Here is a 25,773-nt window from a genome sequence, read left to right as displayed (position 1 = left end):
CAAAGACAGATATATGTTGGTAAATGTATTGAACAATAACAGCTAGAGCTGCAGGCAGTTACTACAGAGCACCATTTTGTATCCCTCTACCTAATGTGTTATGGTTAGGATGTTATCTAAAATGGTTGATACAACCTCTTCTCTTTTCAAAAATATACTCTTCCTCTTGCTTATTCAATGTAAATTATACAGTTCCTTTCTTCTCCCCTGGTCAGGTCTGTCTGTTCTCATGGGGATGTTACTGTCCTTGCACCTCGGGTTTTAACTGTCATTAGAGCCCCAAACTGGGTTGTAATGTTGCAGACTCTAAATTGGGTTTTGTAGTCTTTATATTGTTGAACCAATCACAGACATCAATGTTTCACAAGTTTTAACAGCACAGTACAGCACAGTAGAGCACAACAGAGTACAGTACAGTAAAGAAAAGTAAACTATAGTTCAGTACAGTAGAGTAGAGTACAGTGCACTACATTAGAGCACAGCAGAGTACAGCCCTGTACAGTTTGTCTGTTCTAATCGGGATGTTTGTGTCCTTGCACCACAGTTTTAACTGTCATCAGAGTCCCAAACTGGGTTGTAGTCCAGCAGGCTCTAAACTAAACTCAGCAAAAAAAGAAACGTCCTCTCACTGTCAACTGCGTTTACTTTCACCAAACTTAACATGTGTAAATATGTATATGAACATATCAAGATTCAACAATGGAGACATAAACTGAGCAAGTTCCACAGACATGTGACTAACAGAAATGGAATCATGTGTCCCTGAACAAAGGGGGGGTCAAAATCAAAAGTAACAGTCAGTATCTGGTGTGGCCACCAGCTGCATTAAGTACTGCAGTGCATCTCCTCCTCATGGACTGCACCAGATTTGCCAGTTCTTGCTGTGAGATGTTACCCCACTTCTTCACCAAGGCACCTGCAAGTTCCCGGACATTTCTGGGGGGAATGGCCCTAACCCTCACCCTCCGATCCAACAGATCCCAGACGTGCTCAATGGGATTGAGATCCGGGATCTTCGCTGACCATGACAGAACACTGACATTCCTGTCTCGCAAGAAATCACGCACAGAACGAGCAGTATGGCTGGTGGCATTGTCATGCTGGAGAGTCATGTCAGGATGAGCCTGCAGGAAGGGTACCACATGAGGGAGGAGAATGTCTTCCCTGTAACGCACAGCGTTGGGATTGCCTGCAATGACAACAAGCTCAGTCCGATGATGCTGTGACACTCCGCCCCAGACCATGATGGACCCTCCACCTCCAAATCGATCCCGCTCCAGAGTACAGGCTTCGGTGTAATGCTTATTCCTTCGACGATAAACGCGAATCCGACCATCACCCCTGGTGAGACAAAACCGCGACTCATCGGTGAAGAGCACTTTTTGCCAGTCCTGTCTGGTCCAGCGACGGTGGGTTTGTGCCCACAGGCGACGTTGTTGTCGGTGATGTCTGGTGAGGACCTGCCTCATATCCTGAGTGTATGGCAGTGTGCAACACACTTAACCCAAATTGCTCATGTATGTCATCCAGAGCATCTACTAAAATATAGCAATAACGTATTAATCAGTAATCACCATGAATGGCTCAGTTGAACTGTACAAATTCAGCAGTGGTACATTTAGCAGGCGCTCTTATCCAGAGTGACTTACAGTAGCGAGTGCATACATTTTCATACTTTTTACAGTACAGTGTACACACAAATCAGGCTAAATCTATCTTAAAATAAAGAGGAACCGGTTTAAGGGATGAAAGACAGTTTGGTACTGAAAAATACTACTTCTGGATTCTTTATCTCCACCTCACAGTCACTGAGATAAAACATTTTTAGACGTGGTGGGTAAATTCTCATAACCTGGTAGAATATCAAACTGCAAGGATAAATCGTATCGTGTCTACCTGAATCAGTGCATAATGTGTAGAGATGGTGTTGTAGGGTCTTTATGTAAATGTTGTAAGACTAACTGGGGTGTGTGGCCTCTGCCTCTCTTCATTCACTATTTCCAGGAACACACAGCTGGAACTCAAAGCTCTCCCTGTAAAGTTGCACAGAGGCCATAATGTCTCGGGATGAGGGACAGAGTTATGTCTGCAGCAACTGTGTTGCTAAAACACTTCACTTCCTGTGTGTTCTCTTTGGCACGGTTCTCAGGTAGGGACTTCCTGTTTTGGTGGTCAGTGTACTAAAGGGTGCAGAAATTCTTCCCGCTTTTGTTTAATAAAAGAGACCCACCCAGGACATGACCTGTCACCTGCCTAGACCTTGGGCCAAGAAGTTCACATAATCACGGTCAAGGAGCGTCCCGTAGTAAACAAATAGATTACACTATGTTTTGAATATAAAAACAATGGTTCAAGGTGAAGGACTAAGATCTGACACAAATACATTAGAAGCTACTAGCAGCCATATGGTCTTTGGTTAGAAAGGCCTGGCCTATGCATTACCTTTGTATTGGTAAAGTAAGTCATTTAAAGGATTCAGAGAAGATTAAGCCATTAAAGGGGGCGTTATCTCTTACATTTGAAGTAGCTTATATTTGAGTGGTGGAGTCAGGGTGGGATGCATTTTTTTGTTATTAGTTACAGTAACTCTTATTGTGTCAATTGCAATACAGTTAGGGCAGTATATCCTACACTGGCTGTACGACTGGCACAGTGATTAGTCAAAATAATGATGCACTGCACACAGCAAAATGCACTTCAGAATTTGTAGCCTAGTGGGCCTGATAAAAATCAAGAAGAGGATGTGTTTGTCTCCCTCTTCTGTTTGCTCTGGGTTTGAGGAGCGGTGGAAGGTGCACTGAAATAAGTTGGTATTGATAACTGCACAACTACCTTTTGGCTCCTTTTTTGCAGGGGAAGCAAAAGAGTCTTGCCAGGGCAGCTGAGATCTGTGGGAGGAGAGCCTACTGTTTCTTCAGCTCATCCGCACCCACAGTACCTGAACAGATGACAGAGGGCAGGTTATGACATCAGGGTCGTATTCATTAAGGCACAACATTAAAAAAATAACTGTTTTGAATCGGAAAAGAATAATTTATTTAACCAGCAAATCAGTTAAGAACAAACTCTTATTTTACAATGACGGCCTACCCCGGCCAAACCCTCCCCTAACCCGGAAGATGCTGGGGCAATTGTGTGCCGCCCTATGGGACTCCCGATCACGGACGGTTGTGATACAGCCCGGGATCGAACCACGGCCTGTAGTGACGCCTCTAGCACTGAAATGCAATGCCTTAGACCGCTGCACCATTCCGCAGCCCAAAAACTGTGGAGCCCAAAAATGTGTGTAACTCTAAGGCGTACTGTATCTATTGGTGCCTAATGAATAAGACTCCCATAGTCGCCCATCCTAACATTACAATAGTGTGTATTTTTTTAAATCAAAGTTTACAGTGTTTCCCATTCCCTTCGATTCAGTAGGGTATTATCAAATATGGTTTATAAACTGTGGTTTTATCATAGAGAATGATTGAGGCCTGTAGTGGCCAAAAGGCCGTTTTAGCATGGGTAGCGCCATTCAGGGACTCCGCCATGCCTGAGTCATTTTAAAGTAGTCACCTGGGTGGGATTCCTATGGGTTGTAGCCTCAATGGCGCTGCCCATGCTGTCACAGACGCTATAATAGCACAGATATAAAGATTCGTTTTCTATCTATCTCTATTGGTTTTATGGATCAATGTTGCCCATTCCTGGAAGAACTGGAAGAGCCATAAATTAACTGGAGCGGAGCCATCATCAGTCTGAATGACTATGCAGTCTGCACATAATATCTAGACATTTGATACGACTTTTTGATATAATCAAATAAATAAAATCATTGATGGGTTTGATCAGACAGGCCTACCTATTACCAATGAATTTGCCACTGGGACAATTGACATTCACCATAACAGGCACTTGAGGCCGTACCAATAGATATAAAGGGTTTCATTCTAATGTTATGTTTGATATTTTTTATTAAACATACATAATTATAGTATTTAGAAAAAATAACTCCGTTTCAATTTCAGTATTATATATACTGTTTTTCATGGTGTTACGGTTCGCATTAAACATGTATTTGAGCAAGGCTCTCTCTCACGCAACATTGTTGCTCCCCTCCGTCATATATTGGTATCGTCCCAAGATGGCAGCCTACACTTTGACGCGTTGTTTAGGAGCTGTCAAAGTTATCCAGAAGTGTGGAAATCACAGTTTTATAGGTACAGTTTTTTAATACTAAAAAATAGGTATTTAAATCAGTAACGTTTTCTATCATTGATTGATTCACTGTTTGTCCGAACTATTTGTGTTTTGCCAGGCAAGTAGCTAGCAGGCTAGCCAGGTGGCTACCTAGCTAGCTACGTATAATGAACCCATTTTGACCTAGCCTAACTCCTAACAAGCTAAACTAAATAAGATGCATCTTATCCCGTTTGTTCAAAGTTTAACTTAGTATTTGCTTGTACTGTAATCGCATTGTGCGTGTTACCTTCAGAGTCCATTGTCTACTCTATGCAACGTGTGGTCATTCTTGTTTATGTCTTACAGCCAGAAGATGTCTACTTTCCACACCATACACAGACACCAAATTATGGGACGCAAGAGAGAAAGATCATCAAAATCTGGGTAAGACAGCTATCCAAAGAAACTCATTGCTAACAATTCTCTTTGTCCCTACCCAGCACAACAAATGAAAGGTGGGCTTCAACCATATCTGTCACATGTTAGCTGTTAAGTGAACATGACATCAGTTACATTTTAGTTTTGGGAGACACAGTGACGTGTGAAAATATTTGTTATTCTGTGCATAAGTAGTACTGAAGATGTAACGGTCAAGTCAGTGACAATGTCTGCACTAAATTAACACAGGGGGGCAGTGTTAGCTACACATGGACAGAGACGGTACTGTGTTATTAGTAGTGTAAAGTCTTTTGAAGATTTAAGTCGTACATTTAAACGGCAGAAAGTTTCAGCAAGTCGAGCTCTTGTGAAATGTGAAAGTAAAGCTGTGTATGAACATGTCATCCTACAGCGTTGTTGGCCGCCTTGATGGATAGGACGTACGACCGAAACTTCCCTGTCAGCTCCCTGTCAATATCACGTGTAAGAGCATGTTAGAGTACCGAGAGATTTCATCCTTGTAGCTTGTATGTATGTCAACCAGTTTCTGCTGTAGAAAACGACTTCATTGTCATATCTGGTACACCAATGCCATGTTGGGTAAGATATAAATAATACGACTAATACGATTTAGGTTCTGATCAAACTGTAGTCAACGGGATGAAATAATAACCATATCTCTGCGTGTTTTTCTTTTTCAGTTTGTTGACAACGTATCGTCAAGAGAAGAGGTTGAGCAAGCAGAGTACTATCTGTATAAGTAAGCCTAATTTGCATGCCCTGTTATGTTATTTTCTTTGTTAGGGTGTTCACTTCCTGGCCAGTCTTCTGACCTCTGTTTTCTTCCCAAAATTTTTTTATGGTGTGTTTATGTTCAGTCACATGCATGTTTGTTCTGTGCTTCGATGCTGTCTAAGAGCTTCCCTGTTCTCCCCTCCTCTGGAATCTGTTTCTTATGTGATTACAAGATTAACAAGAATATTGCGTTGCAAGCCTATGGGTTAAGCGGTTACGCTTGCCTTGACCTATGCTGCATAAAAGCGTCAGAAAAATGACATAACAGAAGTCATAAACATTCATGACTTGTTTGTTCTTGTTTTTTATGTCTGAACATCTCTCTTCTCGCTCCTGTAGATTTCGCCACAGCCCAAACTGTTGGTACCTCAGAGACTGGACTGTCCACAGCTGGGTCAGACAGTGTCTCAGATACGGGGCCAGAGACAAGGCCCTGCACACAGTCAAGAACAAGGTAGGACTACATTATGCTAAACAGAGCCATAGTCCACTCGGTATTAGATAGAATGAAAATGGTGAAAACAACTTGTGGTTAGCTGGGTTACCCCATTGGCTCATTTCAAAAACTTGACATTTTCTTGTCTGCTTGTTTTTGTCAATTGCAAATTCAACTACATTTTAAGAAAAGTACAACATGTCAAAAGATGACTTTTCAACATTACCTGCTCCTGTGCGTTCTCAATACTAAAACACCTAATATTGTAGGGCTTCGCTCATGCCCTTTTCACGACGGTGCTAGCAGTTATGCGAGTTAGTGAGTGCTAGCTAGCTACCGACTGGAACATTAAGCTACCAAAGGTCGTGATTTTTTCATCTGGTTACTTGTACATTGAAAAATACAGCACCGTGTTTTTTTTGTTTCTGTATAACAAAAACTGACGACGAAATTGGCTTTTTTTTTTTTTTTTTTTTTACAATGGGTATCAATGTTTTACCTAATTTGAGGGGATGGTCAAGAGGAATTCCTTGAATGACGTGAATATCAACTCTGAGTATAGAAACACAGTGTCACAAACTGTCCTCCATGTTGGCACCCAATGTTCCATGACCATAACATTCTCATTAATGTTCTACCTAGAATGGTAATTGTCCAATACAAGGTGCCTTTTGAAAATCCACATTCTAAAGAGTTTGACCTCAATGTCTGAGGTTGACTATGATATTGTGATTATGGAACGTTTTTAACCGTTCTCTGTTTCTGTATTTAGGTGCAATATGGAATGTTCCCAGATGTTTTCACGTTCAACATTCTGATAGATTCCTTCATAAAAGATGAAGACTTCAAAGGTAAAGAGTCTCTGACTTCTGAAACTGTAATATCTGTCAAACTGTAAAGTTATCCCAGAACCCCTTTGGAAAAACTCAGTTAAACAAAACTAAGCCAATGTACACACATATGACATGTAGCTTAAAACCTCACAAGGTTGTTCCTCTTCTGCAGGTGCCTGTTCTGTCGTGGAAGAGGTGATGCTTCAGGAGTCTTTTGATCTGCCCACAACACAGATCCTGTCCCTGTATGCACTTAGCAATTACCTTGCAACCAAACCAGAGCTCAGCGTAAGTAAAGTAGCATTCACTGCTCTGTACTTCATGTGTATCAACATGTCCGGAGAAGTTATCGTGCCAAAGAACATTTGGAGTGTCTGGATTCTGTAGAAAGTAGTGATTGTTGGTAACGTAAGGAGGGCGTATGTGTGTAGAGAAGATCACTATGATCCCAGCACAACACCATCCCCCTTGATAAATATGGATATTTACATATATATATTTTACATATTTTTAATATTTGAGTCACTTAGCAGATGCTCTTATCCAGAGCGACTAACATTAGTGCATTCATCTTAAGATAGCTAGGTGAGACAACTTATCACAATCGCAGCAAGTAGATTTTCCCTCAACAAAGTATTTATCACCAGTCAGTGCTAGTAGGAAAAGGCGAGTGCAAAATGTATGCATTTAAATTTAGCAGCCACAGTTACTGTGTTTCTGTGGAAGTCAGTCATTATGCTATTTTCAAATGTTGTCTGAAGCATAAGTGTATGTTTGTGTTGGTTGACTGTGCAGATGTCAGAGGAGAGGGCTCTGGGAGCATCGCTGCTGATATCTGGTCTGAAGCAGGACGGCTCTATAGGCCTCAGCGCTCAACTGCTGGGCTGTGCATTACTAGGTATGTAATTCCCCCAGTCAGACCATACTCCTGGTCCTAAAACAAGCCATAGCCTTTCCTCATATTCCTAACCATTTGTTGATAGCAGAAGGATGAGGATTTCTCAGGGAACCCTGCTTTATCCTCTTGTCAAACATTTAAATCAACCTCTCCAAACCGCATGGTCTGGTTGTCATGTTGTGCTGATCACATCTCTGATAGTTTCCACTTCCTGCTCCTCTCTCGTTCTCTCTGTCTGTCTCTAGGTAAGGTGGAGATGGCGGCAGGGATCCATGCTGTGTTCAGGGGCATGCCTCTGATGTGGACCCCAGGGTATCTGGGCCGGGCCCTGGCCGTCATGGAGAGAGTAGCTGCCGCTCCTGGAGATGGCAAACTATCAAAGGATGCTGTATGTACTCACCAACACCTGTCTTAGTCCTGTACTTTTTACAATTACTAAATCAGTATCTAACACGAACAAGATCATTAGTAACACATTATACACGTATAAGACGAACTCATTATAAAGCATTATCATGAATAAGAAGCCTGTACAGTTTAGCTGATTGTTTACAAAAATGCTGCAAATAACACAATGAGCATATGACACCAACCTGGTGGCAGTAGAGAGCTGTTACTATCCAGGTACAGGGTATGAGACGGTCTGAGGGTTTATCTCCAGGGCTTAGTGTTGAGACTGTTCTATCTGGGTTATTTATATCCAGACGCACATTAACTCACCCTGATGCAGTGCTCCTTTAGCCCTATCTAGTTCAGTAGTTCAACTCTGAGCAGAGTAATGTGATTTAGTGGAGTCTGGAGACCAGGGGGAATCTGTGAGACTTTGGGAACCAAACCAGGTTTGCCAGAAAGCAGGACAGTGTCAGAACTGATGGCTCTGTGTAGATCAGGAAATATTAATTGTGTGTGCCATTGTCTGCGTGTGTTTGTTTTCGCGTCCGTCTTTTGTCCTGATGGACAAATGAGGTGATGGACAATGAGGGGATGCTCATTGCTCCAGAGTTATCGTGTCGGTCTGTCAGTGCATGTCCGCCTGTCCCATTTGCGTCTGTGTGTTTCCTTAAACCTGTGCTGTGTGTGTGTGTGTGTGTGTGTTTCTCCTAGGTGGATTACCTGGCGGGTCTGTTGCAGGACCTGTCCTCTGCCTCAGACTCCTCCTCTGGAGAGGAAGACGAGTCAGGAGGAGAGGAGGGGAAGAAAGAGGAGGAGGTGGATGAGGACGACCAGGCAGAGAGAGATAAGCTACCCCTCTATGCCAGCAGGTTTAAGGTACTGGGCAAAGGGAAGATCAATCAAACAAGGGAAGAGCCTGTATATGGACTGCATGTATGTTGTGTTACAGATTTCTTGTTTTGATCAGTTGAATAAATTGCTATTAAGCACTCATCTACAACGACAGTTACACTTAGGGCTCGATTCAATTAGATTGGCGCCAGCCGACACCCGCATAGCATGTGTTTTGACGGTGTCAGAGGTGGAACCGCGTTGGAGCTGTTAAATCCACAAGCGGCTTCCGGTATAACTATCGCGGACAATGCCTTTGGCAGCACGGAGTCTCATTAGTAGGAATCCCATGTTTACCCATGTTTACCAGTTCGAATGTGTGATGTAATCTAGGCCTACACCTTGATTAGGCTAAAATAAATCCTCATCGTGATGATCACAAGAGCAGCTGCTCACCGGTTTGATAGCAATTACACCGTCTGACACCAGGCTAAACATCAGCTATGCGGGTGTCGGCTATCGCCGTTTAACACTTGATCTGATTGAATCTAGGCCTTAATAATGCCTCTTTTTCCATACACCCCATCGCTCACCACCTCATCTCCTCTGGCCATGTGTAGGATCTGAGCGGGCAGCTCCAGTCCAGGGGAAAGGTGGACCCTAGTCCCCTACAGGTGCTGGTCTCCAGCCTGGTCCAGCAGAGCCTAGCCTCAGCAGAGGGCCCTGACATGGAGCAGTACCAGAGAAAGGTGGGGGAGTGGGAGGCAGAGAGGCAGCAGCTCATCAGAAGGGAGAAAGAGATGAGGGAGAGGGCTGAGGAGGATAGACGGGCCCATCAGGCAGCCAAGGCAGCTGCAAAGCAGGGCTGAACAAACAGCTGGATTGACCCCTTCCACTGGAGCTCACTCTACAACGAGGGTGCGTCCCCTGCAGTTTCTACCACCACAAAGCATCAATACATAGTACTGGTGCTTTTTCATAAACTGTTGGGTCCGTACAACGTCTTCAGTGCTTAGACCGACACAAGAAGCGTGGGTCATATCTGAAATAATATCATATGTACGTGAAAAGCAAAAAATCAAGTATTTGTCTGTTGGACAAATGCCATTCCCAGATTAGCAATATACTGTAAACAAGATCAAAACTCCCCATAATGGAAGTTTGTCTATTAAATTACTGTGATCTTTAAATAATGATTCTTTACTTGATTATTTATACACAAATATAAACAAAGCAAAGACTTAGTTTGTAGTTATAACTTTTTAAGTGGTTTTACACGTAATACTCATAACCTCTGTTTTGTCCTTAGCTTTGTTTTCTTTCGATTTTTTTAAAAACTTTTCTTGAAAGTATATTGTATTTCCTGTTGTGGACATCAACATGATGTTATTGGTCTAGCTCCAGTCTAGTGATTGTTAAGCCTGATGGTCACTATGACCTCATGTAAGCCGAAAATAAGAAATGCGGGGGAAATCCTCCCACTCCTTTTCCTCTCGTCTATCAGAATGAGGTGTTTGTGAGCGTACATGCAGGCTGTGTGCGCTGGTGTGTGCGCGTGCATGTGTTTTCTCCCAGGGGAATGAATCCCCATGTTATACAATCCTAGGGGAACTGATGAATGATCTAGGGGAAAACAAAATGTGTCCTTTACGCAGGCATGAATACAGTTGCATTTCTTAGCCTTATCTGTAGGCCACAACCACAAAGAAAAGCACACTATCATAGATCCAGATCGTAGGTGTATTGCTTGGCCCTGTTTTAGAAGTTGAGAGGTCTTTCTGTGACGTCTGGAAAATTGTATTGTGTATCAAAACAGTGGCATAACGGTAAAGTATGAATTATGTATTGAGACTTCAGTAAACTGCAACATAGCCTACTCAAGTACAACAGGCGAAAAACATTTCTGGCTAAGTTATCCCTGTTGTTTTTTTTCATTTGGGGGGAGATAAGTCATCAATGGGGAAAAATAACTGTTGTGGCTCACATAATGTGTTCATTCCACATAATGCTATAACTATTGAGCATTCATGGCATGGGCTTGGGAAACTGCCTGTTATGTAGACTAAGCTGAATAGACAGCACAAATACGTTTAAGTCACAAACAAGAGCCATTGTTGTGTGGAGGCTCCATATTGACTCCCTAAGAGTTAGTCAGAACCTTTTATTTGCTAAAAATAGTTATATCCTACTAGATCTGCCATTTGCAAATTCCCATGGATCGGATCTGTTTTTATGTTATAAAACATACAACATTCCATCAGACAAGCAGTAACTGTATGTCATCTGATTGAAACACATTTTCCGATTATGACATCAACGATTGTTGGCTACTTAAAAAGTGTGAGAAAGTCTCTGACTTTAAGGTCCAATGCGGCCATTTTTATCTCCGTATCAAATAATTTCTGGGTAACAATAAAGTACCTTACTGTGATTATTTTGAATGAAAATGGTCATAAAGAAACAAAAATAGCTTCTTAGCAAAGATGCATTTCTTATGCAAGAATTTTGCTTAAGCAAGAATAAAGTACCTTAAAACTAAAAACTAGCTGTTATTGGCAGAGAGGTTTGGAACTCTCTTATTTGTCTACTAATTTACCGCCTGGTGATGTCACCAGGCAAGCCAAAGCTCCATCCCACCAAAACAGTCTTTTCAAACAGCTCTTACACTAAAAGGGCATTATCATTATGTTCACAATTTCATAGTATTATTCCAACCTCATAGTGTGTAGATGTATATTAAACACAGGAAATCACGTTTTTGACTGCACTGGGCCTTTAAGAAGAGTGTTCCATCACCCCTGTGAAACGACCGTTGTGTCCTCATAAATGCTTGATCAACAAATACTCATGTTATTCTATTCCTCCCCTGTGCTGCTGCTTCTTTTCTGGGATTACAAGTTTAAGCTTTGGGAACTCTTCTCTGTCTCTCTCGATTTATAGATGTGATATACAGATGTAATGGGAACGGGAACATTTTCTGCAGCTGGTGACATGACAACTTTTCCCAGTATGTTGCTGTGTCTAAGTTCTTTAAAACAGATTATAGGATAAGATGCTGCTAGGGTGTGTTTTTGTTGGCTCGGGAACTGGCAGCACTGGTGTCTCGGGATACTGGGTTTATTAATCGTCCGTCATTCATCAAAGAAAATGCTGCATATTTAACATTTTAAAGCCTGCAAAGAGATTAATGAAGGCAAATAAGATCAAACTGATTTGTCATGAGGGCTTGAGGATGTGCGTATTGCGGTGTGTTTTTACCGAATATTGCACTCAGTAGTACACACGAACTCTGCATTTACAAATGAGATTACTCTCATTGCTCTCATTTCTCTCCCTATTCCCCTTCTTCCAAAAACAGTAGTCTACATGCCCCTTGCAACAAGTGCTGTGTGTGAAAATAACATTTTGCTCTTTGCCAATAGTTTTAGGTGAGAAACATTATGCAAACCCAAAGGACAACTTGCTGTTGTTGCATATTTTATTTCAGACCAGGGAAAGAAGAAGGTGTGAGTGCAATGCTCAGTCACAATTGAGGTCATTTTAGAGAGAAGCACTGTCCAGGACAAGAATCTCCCGTCTACCTGTGAGGAGTTCTCTTCCTGAGAGCCCAGCCACCTAAAACACCATCTCTGAACAAAACGCTGACATGGAGAGAACACTGAGGCAATGTTCAGATGATGGTGGAAGACCTACAGTATCTTCTGACTTGTTCTGTGTGGGTTAAGTAGGACCTGACAGAAGTTCCTTTAGCCTCCAGACTTGACTTGAACATAACACATACCTGTGAAGTCCATTCAAATCAAACTGAATAGCCTACTGCTGCTAAACCTGTGTAGTTACAGCTTTAACGACTGGATACACAAACAATGCTGTTTAGAGAGAGCTTTGCTGCAGATACTGTCTGAGTGACCCTACAGTAAGTATGGGTTACTAGGTAGCACCCCGCTGCCCTCAGACTCTCTGGGGAATGAGACTTAACATGACACAGCGATCCTACTGCCCTCCTGATGTGGTAATGACGTACTTCTGGTCTTGGCAAGCCGGTAGGAGTGAAATAGCTGTCACCAGATCCCACTGCAACATTTGGAGTGGGGTAGGCATACGGTAGCAGTATGTGAACAAATGAACCTTTTTACAATTGAGGAAGTACAGTGCAATCAAAGCACTCAACCTGACAAAGAGTAGAACGAACAAATATAGTTAAGATGAATTAAAATCATAAAATAATAAAAATGTATTATAGACAAATTGGACATAATGAGCAGTGAGATATGGTCTTGAAAGGGAAGAGCTGGGTGTAGTGAAGGGACCATACTGAAAAGGCATACTTAACTTGATTAATGGGTCTATTAAACTAGAGAGGAAATGGTTTTATGTTACAGTACCAGTTAAAAGTTTGGACACGCCTACTAATTCAAGGGGTTTTCTTTTCTTTTTTACTATTTTCTACATTGGAGATTATAGTGAGGACATCAAAACTATGAAATGACACATATGGAATCACATAGTAACCAAAAAAGTGTTAAACAAATCAAAATATGTTTATGTTTTAGATTCTTCAAATGTAGCCAGCCTTTGCCTTGATGACCGCTTTGCACACTCTTGGCATTCTCTCAACCAGCTTCATGAGGAATGTTTTTCCAACAGTCTTGAAAGAGGTGCTTTTCCTTCACTCTGCAGTCCAACTCATCCCAAACAATCTCAACTGAGTTGAGGTTGGGTGATTTTGGAGGCCAGGTCATCTGATGCAGCACTCCATCACTCTCCTTGGTCAAATAGCCCTTACACAGCTTGGAGGTGTGTTTTGGGTCATTGTGGTGTTGGAAAACAAATGATAGTCCCATTAAGTGTCCGTTCACCTACTCTGTGTCTCACAAAGACATGGCGGTTGAAACCGAAAACCTAAAAATTGGACTCATCAGACCAATATGGACTTGGTCTTTTACCAAATCTTCTGTATACCACCCGTACCTTGTCACAACACAACAGATTGGCTCAAACGCATTACGAAGGAAAGAAATTCCACAAATTAACTTTTAACAAGGCTCACCTGTTAATTGAAATGCATTCCAGGTGACTACCTCATGAAGCTGGTTGAGAGAATGCCAAGTGTACAAAGCTGTCATCAAGGTAAAGGCTGGGTGCTTTGAAGAATCTCAAATATAAAATATATTTTGATTTGTTTTTTGGTTACTACATGATTCCATATGTGTTATTTAATCGTTTTGATGTCTTCACTGTTATTCTACAATGTAGAAAATAGTACAAATAAAGAAAAACCCTGGAATGAGTAGGTGTGTCCAAACTTTTGACTGGTACTGTATGTTTGACAATATACATGCGTTCTGCATCTTTTCAACCTAACAATCGCATTATGACTCATGGTACAGCAATGGCCTGCCTGGATTACTCAACAGTATCACTTGGAGGACCATGTTATATACACTGTACCAAGTACAAAAATGTTTATTCACAATATGAAACCCCAACAATTAGGCCATCTCACAGTATTGTCAGTTTTGAACTAAAACATATTGAACAAAGCACTTTACAGACAAAATTCTGGATTTTGTACATTGTTTCCTAAAACACCCAACCACAAACTTAATGGTCATCCTCAGGTTGATACCATAAGCACCTATTTCCACCCTGTTCCAGTGAGTGTTCTGGAACATCTCAACATGTTAAAGTGAGACCTAAATGTTCCAGAAGGCTGTCCTGAGGCACTATCCATGTTAATAATTGCTAACGCTACATGCACTTGTTTACACGTTTAATGATCCTCAGAAGGAACACTCAGTCCGCACAATATAAACTAGGGGGCCGAATCCTAGCTTCAAATCAAATGGTATTTGTCACATACGCCAGATACATCACAGGTGTAGATCTTACCGTGAAATGCTTACTTACGAGCCCTTAACCAACAATGCAGAATATTAAAAAGTAAGAAGAATTTGCAAAGGAAAACTAGTAACATAAAATAACAATAATGAGGTTATATACAAGGGGTACCGGTAGCAAGTCAATGTGCGAGGGTATGGGTTAGTTGAGGTAATTGAGGTAATATGTACATGTAGGTAGGGTTAGTGACTATGCATAGATATTAAACAGAGAAAAGCACTAGCATATGTAAAGAGTGTGATGGAATAGAGGTCCTGGATGGCACTACCCTCTGTAGCGCCTTGCGGTCAGATGCCGAGCAGTTACCATACCAAGCGGGGATGGCAACTGCTCGGCATCTGACCGTAAGGCGCTACAGAGGGTAGTGCGTACGGCCCAGTACATCACTGGGGCCAAGCTTCCTGACATCCAGGACCTATATAATAGGCGGTGTCAGAGGGAAGCCCATAAAATTGTCAGAGACTCCAGTCACCCAAGTTATAGACTGTTTTCTCTGCTACCGCACTGCGGTGCCGGAGCGCCAAGTCTAGGACCAAAAGGCTCCTTAACAGTTTCTACCCCCAAGCCATTAGACTGCTGAATAATTAATCAAATGGCCACCGGACTATTTACATTGACCCCCCCCCCTCCATTTGTTTTGTACACTGCTGCAACTCGCTGTTTATTATCTATGCATAGTCACTTTACCCCTAAATACATGTACAAATGACCTCAACTAACCTGTACCACCACACACTGACTCGGTACCAGTACCCCCTGTATATAGGCTCGTTATTGTGTTACTTTATTTTTTACTTTAGTTTATTTGGTAAATATTTTCTTAACTCTTCTTGAACTGCACTGTTGGTTAAGGGCTTGTAAGTAAGCCTTTCACGGTAAGGTCTACACTTGTTGTATTCGGTGCATGTGACAAATACAGTTTGATTTGATTTGATGCAACCCGTTAGGATGTTCTCGGTGGTGCAGCTGTATAACTCTTTTCAGCCTCCTGAAGGGAATAGGCCTTGTCGTGCCCTCTTCATGACTGTCTTGGTGTGTTTGGACCACTAGGTCCTTATTGATGTGGACACCAAGGAACTTGAAGCTCCTGACCCGCTCCACTACAGCCCCATCGATGTCAATGGGGGCGTGCTCGCCCCTCCTTTTCCTGTAGTCCACGATCAGCTCATTTGTCTTGCTCACATTGAGGGAGAGGTTGTGATCCCCATGTGAAACTCAATGATTATGTAAATCTCCCATTGACGTCAGTGCATGATTTACCTGTTGCCTGTGAATATCTCAAGGTAGAATTTAGACCCAGGTGAATAGTGAAATGGCTGCAACATCCCTTCAATAAAAGGAACTTGACGTGCAGAGCTCTGGACGAGGCATTATTATGCCACTATCATGGAATGAGATTGCATGTGACAGACGTGTGGATGTAACCTATAGTTTTACAAAGGTAAACAGTCTGGTGGGTGGGATAACAGAGGCCTTTGCTTTCTCATTGGCATAATTTATCAAACTCCCAGTGGTGCCAACCCAAACAGTTTACTTCTCATTCTCCCTGTGTCCAGCTTTGTTATGTTGCGTGAGCCATCGCACAAAACCTTCTACGGATGTTATCTACAAGTTTACCAAACTGTAGAGCAGACATACACAAAGCCTTCCTAAACTAGGATTGAAAACAAAGCCGTTGTAGAGAGTACAACCCAGGACAACACCCTCCACCTCATCTCCGTGTCTGTCTGTCTGGAGTTTGGGCTGTGTAGACAAAGATGGCTGGGGATTCCCATAGAACGATTATACATCAATACACTGAACCAAGCCTCATGCCTTTACTATATAAACTTAACTACCTTCACATAATAGCCCTGAGGCGTTTATGCGACACAGTGCAGTCTGTTGCCTAATACTATAATTTTTAACCATTAGACATGGATTTTATGCTCACTTAAAACGTTTAGTTTATTTGGTAAATAGTCCTAGAGAGCATCCAATAGTATTTAGTCTAGAATGGAGATAACAAATGTTGTCTCTCTCGCGCGCTTCTCTCCCAAACAAATGTGCATGTACCTACTCATGCAGAGAAAGGAATCATTGTATTCTGGTTCTCTACTGTAGGTAGCTGTAAAGGTATTGACATGCGCGGTGTTGTGAGGGATGAACGTCACCCTGAGCTAAGCTGAAGCTGGTGGTGTGCACAGTGCATGCCACGTGTTTTTTTCCCGCTCTAATTATCCTACTCGTCCTTAAAGTCAAGGTCAAGTCGATGTAAACTGTCCTTGAGGAATAATTATCTGAGAATACATTTGGGGTTATTACTCTGTCATTTGTTAGCCCTGCTTTTAACCGTCATCAATCAAACACTGCAGTAGGCTTAATAATGTTAGACATTTCCATACTGGAGGTTATCTGACTTTCGACAAACAAATCCTGGTGAAGATGAACCATTTTCAAGTCTACTTACAGTAACTTACAGTATTGCTGGGCCTTTCACATTTTTCATGGTTATACTGTTGAACTATAACACACTGTCAAATTATACATTTTTTCTCATCTTTAAAAACAAATCTTCATTAAAAAAACTTGACTATATCACAATGTAACTTATGGTTGTAATGTAACTGGTTGTCTGTCTGTCTGTCTGTCTGTCTGTCTGTCTGTCTGTCTGTCTGTCTGTCTCCAGTGCATTCGGAATTTTGCTAAATAAAAAATGTTACTCATCAATCTACACACAATACCCCATAATGGCAAAGCATGGTGGACAGTGCATGTCAGAACAAAAACCAAGCCATGAGGTCAAAGTAATTATCTGTAGAATTCCAAGACAGAATTGTGTAGAGGGACAAATCTGGGGGAGGGTACCAAAAAATGTATGCAGCATTGAAGGTCCCCAAGAACACAGTGGCCTCCATCATTCTTAAATGGAAGAAGTTTGGAACCACCAAGACTCTTCCTAGAGCTTGTAGCCCAGCCAAACTAAGCAATCGGGGGATAAGGGCCTTGGTCGGGGAGGTGACCAACAACCTGATGGTCACTCTGACAGTGCCCCAGAGTTCCTATGCGGAGAATTGCCAAGTCAACAAAGAGATCCGCTGTGCAATCCGGTTTCCGAGCCGGTCATGGGTGCACCTCAGCCACGCTCAAGGTACTAAACGATATCATAACCGCCATCGATAAAAGACATTACTGTGCAGCCGTCTTTATCGACCTGGCCAAGGCTTTCGACTCTGTCAATCACCATATTCTTATCGGCAGACTCAGTAGCCTCGGTTTTTCTGATGACTGCCTTGCCTAGTTCACCAACTACTTTGCAGATAGAGTTCAGTGTGTCAAATCGGAGGGCATGTTGTCCGGTCCTCTGGCAGTCTCTATGGAGGTACCACAGGGTTCAATTCTCGGGCCGACTCTTTTCTCTGTATATATCAATGATGTTGCTCTTGCTGCGGGCGATTCTCTGATCCACCTCTACGCAGACGACACCATTCTGTATACTTCTGGCCCTTCCTTGGACACTGTGCTATCTAACCTCCAAACGAGCTTCAATGCCATACAACACTCCTTCCGTGGCCTCCAACTGCTCTTAAACGCTAGTAAAACCAAATGCATGCTTTTCAACCGTTCGCTGCCTGCACCCGCACGCCCGACTAGCATCACCACCCTAGATGGTTCCGACCTAGAATATGTGGACATCTATAAGTACCTAGGTGTCTGGCTAGACTGCAAACTCTCCTTCCAGACTCATATCAAACATCTCCAATCCAAAATCAAATCTAGAGTCGGCTTTCTATTTCGCAACAAAGTCTCCTTCACTCACGCCGCCAAACTTACCCTAGTAAAACTGACTATCCTACCGATCCTCGACTTCGGCGATGTCATCTACAAAATAGCTTCCAATACTCTACTCAGCAAACTGGATGCAGTTTATCACAGTGCCATCCGTTTTGTTACTAAAGCACCTTATACCACCCACCACTGCAACCTGTATGCTCTAGTCGGCTGGCCCTCGCTACATGTTCGTCGTCAGACCCACTGGCTCCAGGTCATCTACAAGGCTATGCTAGGTAAAGCGCCGCCTTATCTCAGTTCACTGGTCACGTTGGCAACACCCACCCGTAGCACGCGCTCCAGCAGGTGTATCTCACTGATCATCCCTAAAGCCAAAACCTCATTTGGCCGCCTTTCCTTCCAGTTCTCTGCTGCCTGCGACTGGAATGAATTGCAAAAATCTCTGAAGTTGGAGACTTTTATCTCCCTCAACAACTTTAAACATCTGCTATCTGAGCAGCTAACCGATCGCTGCAGCTGTACATAGTCCATCGGTATATAGCCCACCCAATTTACCTACCTCATCCCCATACTGTTTTTGTTTATTTACTTTTCTGCTCTTTTGCACACCAGTATCTCTACATGCACATGATCATCTGATGATTTATCACTCCAGTGTTAAACTGCTAAATTGTAATTATTCGCTCCTATGGCCTATTTATTGCCTACCTCCTCATGCCTTTTGCACACATTGTATATAGATTCTCTTTTTTTCTTTTTTTTCTACTATGTTATTGACTTGTTTATTGTTTACTCCATGTGTAACTCTGTGTTGTTGTCTGTTCACACTGCTATACTTTATCTTGGCCAGGTCGCAGTTGCAAATGAGAACTTGTTCTCAACTAGCCTACCTGGTTAAATAAAGGTGAAATTAAAAAAATTAAAAACAAAAAGGTGGGACCTCCCAGAAGGACAACCATCTCTGCAGCATTCCACCAATCAGGACTTTATGGTAGTGCCCAGACAGAAGTCACTCCTTAGTAAAAGGCACATGACAGCCCGCTTGGAGTTTGTCATAAAGCACCTAAAGGATCTAGGCAACGCTGCCAAAGGTGCTTCAACAAAGTGCTGAGTAAAGGGTCTGAATACTTATGTTAAATGTTATATTTCAGTTTTACATTTTTCATCAATTTTCACAAAAAAATTACAACCTGTTTTTGATTTGTCATTATTGGGTATTGTGTGTAGATTGTTGAGGGGAAAAAACGGTTTAATTAATTTGAGAATAAGGCTGTAACGTAACAAAATGTGGAAAAAGTTAAGGGGTCTGAAAACACGTAACAAATATGCACTGTATATTAAGCTTTTTGTGCACATTCTTACCACAATTCTGTGAATAATTTGTCATCGTTACATATCTGACACACCTTGCTCATTTGGTTGTGTATTCTACATCACTATCAACATTTAAAGATATTATTAGGCATACTACAATAATATTTCATATAAGATATGGTCATGCAAAATTGAACCAATAAGACCCCATTGAGTTGTTTGGCGGCCATATTGGGAAAAGGCTTCTGTGCAGTTAATACGTGAATCCTGTGATGGCCCTGTATCTACAAATCTTTTTAAAAGCCTGTTCTAGCTGTATGTGTGAAATGTGGTACCACTATCAACAAAGTTACAATGCAAAAACATAGGTGTCTCAGGAATTCTATGGCTAAGCTTCCAGCATTCTAATGTCAAACAATAGTTGTAACTGCTGCTTTCAAAGTTGGTTAAATTACATAGCATTTGAAAGGTAATTTCATGACCTTTCAGAACCACTTGTCAAACAAAGATTACAATGTATCAGGGTTTCCTTTTTTAAGCAATGTATACAGGTAACTCTGATACAATATGTACCCCGGAGGTCTCCACTGTGTAGATTGTTTATCTCTGACTTTCTTAGGGAAAAGCATTGTCAGAAGTCTGGTTCACCTCCATTCAGAGACCATTATACCCCTTTCTACTCCTAGAGTCTGGGCTTAGAACACTTGACATCTTGACAACTGCAAACTACCAAGCTTCTTATTTGTTTCTGACTATTCTGTAACTGAAAACTACCAAGCTTCTTATTTGTTTCTGACTATTCTGTAACTGCAAACTACCAAGCTTCTTATTTGTTTCTGACTATTCTGTAACTGCAAACTACCAAGCTTCTTATTTGTTTCTGACTATTCTGTAACTGCAAACTACCAAGCTTCTTATTTGTTTCTGACTATTCTGTAACCTAAAGTCTGAAATGTAGGTAAGCTACATGCTGGATTAAGGCTATTAATCAGTGCTTGACGCGGGCAGGAGCTTACCGGAGCTGACTACCAGCACCTCAAATGTTCTACTGCTTGAGCTCCTGTTTCTCTTATACAATATTAGCTCAAAAGTATTGTGGAGTTCCTGCACCTAAATATAAATAGTAGGACAACCAAAATGAGTACCGGAACCTATCGCAGTCTAAGTCAAGCACTGCTATTAATAATAAATTAAATAAACATTGAAATAAATATAAAATATAATTCAACAAATCTAATCAAAAGTTATTTGCCGAGGTGAGCGCATTTAAAAGTAGGCAAGATGACATACCCAAATCTAACTGCCTGTAGCTCAGGATCTGAGGCAAGGATATGCATATTTTTGGCACCATTTGAATGTAAACACTTTGAAGTTTGTGGAAATGTGAAATTAACAAGAATTTAAGCTTTACGCCCATATCAGATATGTATATGTCCTGGGAAATTTTCTTGTTACTTAAAACGACATGCTAATCCCATTAGCGCACTGTTAGCTCAACCGTCCCTTGGGGGGACACCGATCCAGTAGAGGTTAACTACTTCTAAAGCTCAAATTAAATACAACAGACAACCATCAGATTCGTTTCCAACAGCCCCACAACCAACTAATTGGAATGTCCCCACCCCATGCCCTAACTAGCAATTTAAACCAGTCCAAACGGTGGTCCCGACCGAGCGCAAAAGAAGGGGGGGCAGGACTCTTAATGTTAGGATGGTATTTTTCAATGTGCTCATCACTCTGCCTGTCCTGTGTTCGCAATGCATCAGTGCAAGAACATATTGATTCATTATCATCCGTCAAAGTTCGCCACACCATTGCACTGTGCTTTCTCTCTCTTTAAACGTTCACTGCAATTTGATCTATGTTGTACTTTACATTCTGCAATTTTTTTGCACAGTTATTAAAATACAACGTTCACTGCAGTTTACAGCCTAACATATAATGTTGTACTCACTTAAAAACAAAAATGCAATTATTATCTAGGCTAGTCTAGATAATTGTATTTTCCCTAAAGAATATCAATAGGGGAGGTTTTTGTACTCACCTGGCCTCTTCACTGCCTATCAGCTATTACTCCTTGTTATTGTTGATTTATATAGAAAATTGGTGCAGCTTTGAAAGATTTTATGTGTGGTATGATTGCTAGTAACCTTATTGCAGATCTGGACAAACGATCCCCCTACCACTATTGTTACTATGAATGATAGATAGAGGGCAGGATAGACAGTTAGACTGGTAGACTATATTGACCTGTGGTATAGTTAGCAAGTGGAAAAGCATAGTGCATAAGGGAAGTTCCAAAACATCTTGATAGGGGAGGCGCATGCAAGCAGATGGAGAAATTTGGCTAGGATGGAAGAAATTATATAGTAAAACCTGAAAAATAGTGAATGTAAACCAGGAAAAAAAACGTACAATCCTCCCCTGTGCCCCCCAACAAACTACACAGCCCTCCCCAAAGCAAAAATAAAGTTAAGACAACCCTCCTCTAGTTTGGACACCCCCCAACCCCCCCAGTAATTTTCGAACTGTCCCTTACGGATACTTCAGCAAAATCAACTGAACTCTTAAACAACCGTTTTAAAGGCGTTCTAACTTCTGTTGTGAGTAGATCGGTTCAGCTCACATTCAGCATGAATATTTCAATCATGTTTGATACGTTTAATTTATGTAGATAATATGCCTAAAGCATCTACAGTAGTCTTTACTTGTAAAAAATGAAGGATAGCTTATAATGTGAATGAAGTATTTTTTTTAAATATATATATAATCTGGACATACTACAATGAGTAACAATACTGTGACCGGGAGGACCATGGTCCCGACAATACCTTCCATCATGTTTATTTTCGGAGTGGTGGGAAATGTCATCGCCATCGTGGTGCTCTGCAAGTCCAGGAAAGAGCAGAAGGAGACCACGTTCTACACGCTGGTTTGCGGTCTGGCGGTTACGGACCTTTTGGGGACCCTCCTGGCCAGTCCAGTCACCATCGCCACTTATGTGAAAGGATCTTGGCCAGGCGGGGACCCACTCTGCCAGTATTTCGGATTCATCCTCCTCTTCTTCTCTTTAGCGGGGCTCAGCATCATATGCGCAATGTCCGTCGAGAGATACTTGGCGATAAACCATGCGTATTTCTACAACGACTATGTGGATCAGAGACTGGCGGGGTTGACTCTTCTGGCTATCTACGTCTCCAATGCGCTTTTCTGCGCTCTGCCTAGTATGGGTCTGGGACAAGTCAAAAAGCAGTACCCACAAACCTGGTGCTTCATAGAGTGGCGGAGCAACGTGAGTACTGATGCCACCTTTTCGTACATGTACGCGGGATCCAGTTCGATTCTAATTCTGGCCACGGTGATCTGTAACGTTCTGGTGTGCGGGGCTTTGATCCGGATGCACCGGCAGTTCGTTCGGAGGATGTCGTTGGGGACAGACCCAGGGCGAAACACAGACCCAAGAAGGAGACGCAACTTCGGGAATCTGGCCGGCGCGGAGATCCAGATGGTGATTGTACTCATATGCACCTCAGCGGTGGTGCTCGTATGCTCCATTCCACTAGTTGTAAGTTTCTCTTCTCACTTTGTGAACCATTTTACACATTTTCCCAATCGCACAAAGACTATTTTAATTATTTACGCACAAGATACACATGTACACACGAGTTGATATTTTACGCACACTGCCTGTAAGTCTAATTCTAACATTAGAATAGTTTACTCATAGCTGATTTGCATAGTAGTGTAGGCCTTTATTGCATATTCTGCTTTGTATACTGCTCACATCAGTCTCCATAAGGACAGGTGTGCCTTCAGACAGCTAGATCCATAAAATGGTTAGCCATGATTTGTTGAGCAATTTGGCAATACATCACGCGCACGCACACACACACACACAAACACACACACACACACACACACACACACACACACACACACACACACACACACACACACACACACACACACACACACACACACACACACACACACACACACACACACACTTCAATTAGATTCAATTACATTTATCTTGCAGGTGTCAGAAAGCTGTATAAAATATAAATATCAAGGTCAATTCAATTCAGCTGGGCATAATAAAGTGATTCAATTCCATTAATTACCTCTCCCTTGCAGGTGCAGGTGTTTCTGAACCAGCTGTATAAGACTCCGGTGGAGCTGAGACTGGAAAAGAACCCAGATCTGCGGGCGATCCGCTTCGCTTCTTTCAACCCCATCCTGGACCCCTGGATCTACATCCTCCTCCGCAAGGCCATGCTCCTCAAGCTCATTGAGCAGATCAAGTGTCTGTTCTGTCAGATAGGAGCACGGCGGCAGCAGAGACAGAACTGCCACCAGCGCCCCTCCATCATCTCCTCTCGAGAGTCACCCTCACTGGTGTCCCGTGAGCTGAGGGAGGTGTCCAGCACCTCTCAGACCGTTCTCTACCTGCCCGAAGGAAGTGAGACGTACACAGGAAGCTGTCATCACACAGGAGAGCAGTTTGGATTCCGCACTTCCTCTGTCCAAGACCCCCGAAGTTCTTATTCATCCGGGCAGAGCAATACAGAGGACGGGAGCAGAGAAGCGACACATCTAACCAGGGACCTTTCTGGTGTGGCAGGAAAGACCACTCAGTCATGTGTGAAAGACCAGGCTCTTCATGTGTCGCTAAGCAATGAGACAGTACAGGAGAAATGCATATAAGTCTTGTTTATTTGGATTCCCAGAAGCAGTTACTTTCTCAACAGCTACTCTAGTACTCCTCAGTCCTCATATTATTGTGAGGTTTCTGTGAGTCAGAGGGATGCCACACTTACATTGAAGGGACTGTCTTCAGACTGTCCAAGATGCCTTCTCTGAGGTAGACAGCTTCTGCTCTCCTAAGGGACTTATTTGGTTGGTGGAAGTGTTAGTAGAAGCAGAAATAAACTGGGACCCAGGCCGACTCATTTGACATTCTCTCAAGATGAGGTATTGCACATTTAAACAACGTTGAGACGCTTTTGGGAAGCTAAGTAGAGGGAGGGAGAAGTTAGAACAACAGAGACACAACTGGGGGAGAGAGAGAGGATGTCTGCTCTGCTTTGATGTCAAGCTACCTTGACCAGAAACATCAATGTTTGTTTCTTTTCCAGTCTTCTTGCACTGGTCAGGGAGCAAGGTTGTCTCCATGGCCTAAAGGCCCATGACTGTACACTGTAGCTCAAGAGTTTAATCACTAGCTTCTTTCAATCATTGAGTAAACTTTGTATTTAGAGCCCAGGTTGCCAGTAAACAAAAATTATTCCAATGTACAGAAGCGTTATTTAGATTGAATGTAGCATGGGGCCTGAAATAACGTGCCGTGGTTGCCAGGACCAAGGAAAAATCCGTTCTCACAAATACCTTTGTCTTTAGAAGCTTTGCTGTTTAGAGAGATACATTTAGACTGTTTTGCATCACAGAATAGATTTAGACAGTTTATAGGGCAGTAATATGTGTGTAAAAAACATTATCCATGTGTTTGTCCTTCAGGTGAGAAGTATGACAAATTATCCAATTAGAATGTTTTTTAGAACGCCTTTGTCATGGAATGAGTTGTGCCAACATGCAGGATAGTTAGCCAAACACAGATTCTCAGTGACCCACCGCAATATTGTCATTGTCATAATTTTGTGACCTATGCAATTTCTTCTCTGTGAGAAGATGCAAGTTATTTAATCATGTCATGAAATGTTACATCAGTGTAACATAAATATGGCATATCAGTTCTAAAATATGATGTTCCGGTATATCTGTAAAAGACTTAAAATTACAGAGGTTTTTCATTATAAATTCACTGTGCTTGCGTTATATCCACCCTATAGAATATTCATGTAAGCAATACGTTCTGAAAAGGAATAAAATGGATGAACAGTTATTGAGACCCACATTTTGGCTTCAAAGATAAATGCATGACTCCATTTCCTTTGGACCACCAATGAGACCGTGAATGTGTGCATGTGCAAAACAACATG

General features: G+C 42.1%; 2 protein-coding genes across 2 annotated transcripts; both read left to right on the top strand.

Annotated features, from left to right (window-relative positions):
* Positions 1-4,095: 4,095 nt before the first annotated feature.
* On the top strand, positions 4,096-11,219 carry mrps27 (mitochondrial ribosomal protein S27). The gene is made up of 11 exons (XM_055920244.1): positions 4,096-4,202; positions 4,531-4,608; positions 5,015-5,085; positions 5,304-5,362; positions 5,737-5,851; positions 6,606-6,684; positions 6,839-6,954; positions 7,462-7,564; positions 7,810-7,952; positions 8,669-8,833; positions 9,409-11,219. Exons 1-11 carry the CDS (start codon positions 4,127-4,129, stop codon positions 9,655-9,657), a joined length of 1,254 nt encoding a protein of 417 aa, XP_055776219.1. The 5' UTR covers positions 4,096-4,126; the 3' UTR covers positions 9,658-11,219.
* An 11,248-nt stretch (positions 11,220-22,467) lies between these two features.
* Positions 22,468-25,611, top strand: ptger4a (prostaglandin E receptor 4 (subtype EP4) a). The gene is made up of 2 exons (XM_055918445.1): positions 22,468-23,339; positions 23,912-25,611. The coding sequence occupies exons 1-2, from the start codon at positions 22,560-22,562 to the stop codon at positions 24,479-24,481; spliced, it is 1,350 nt and encodes a 449-aa protein (XP_055774420.1). The 5' UTR covers positions 22,468-22,559; the 3' UTR covers positions 24,482-25,611.
* Positions 25,612-25,773: the final 162 nt, after the last annotated feature.

The sequence above is a fragment of the Salvelinus fontinalis genome, chromosome 4 (genome assembly GCF_029448725.1).
Source record: "Salvelinus fontinalis isolate EN_2023a chromosome 4, ASM2944872v1, whole genome shotgun sequence".
Taxonomy (NCBI): domain Eukaryota; kingdom Metazoa; phylum Chordata; class Actinopteri; order Salmoniformes; family Salmonidae; genus Salvelinus; species Salvelinus fontinalis.
The sequence above is the reverse complement of the archived record's forward strand: the minus strand, read 5'-3'. Positions and strand labels throughout refer to the sequence as shown.

What these genes read in the sequence shown, in the direction of transcription:
- mrps27 (XM_055920244.1), top strand. Translation starts at nt 4,127, where the DNA reads ATGGCAGCCTACACTTTGACGCGTTGTTTAGGAGCTGTCAAAGTTATC. An exon ending in GAAAGATCATCAAAATCTGG is followed by an intron (nt 4,609 to 5,014) that starts GTAAGACAGCTA and finishes GTCATCCTACAG; the next exon opens with CGTTGTTGGCCGCCTTGATG. An exon ending in CAACCAAACCAGAGCTCAGC is followed by an intron (nt 6,955 to 7,461) that starts GTAAGTAAAGTA and finishes TTGACTGTGCAG; the next exon opens with ATGTCAGAGGAGAGGGCTCT.
- ptger4a (XM_055918445.1), top strand. Translation starts at nt 22,560, where the DNA reads ATGAGTAACAATACTGTGACCGGGAGGACCATGGTCCCGACAATACCT. An exon ending in TATGCTCCATTCCACTAGTT is followed by an intron (nt 23,340 to 23,911) that starts GTAAGTTTCTCT and finishes TCTCCCTTGCAG; the next exon opens with GTGCAGGTGTTTCTGAACCA.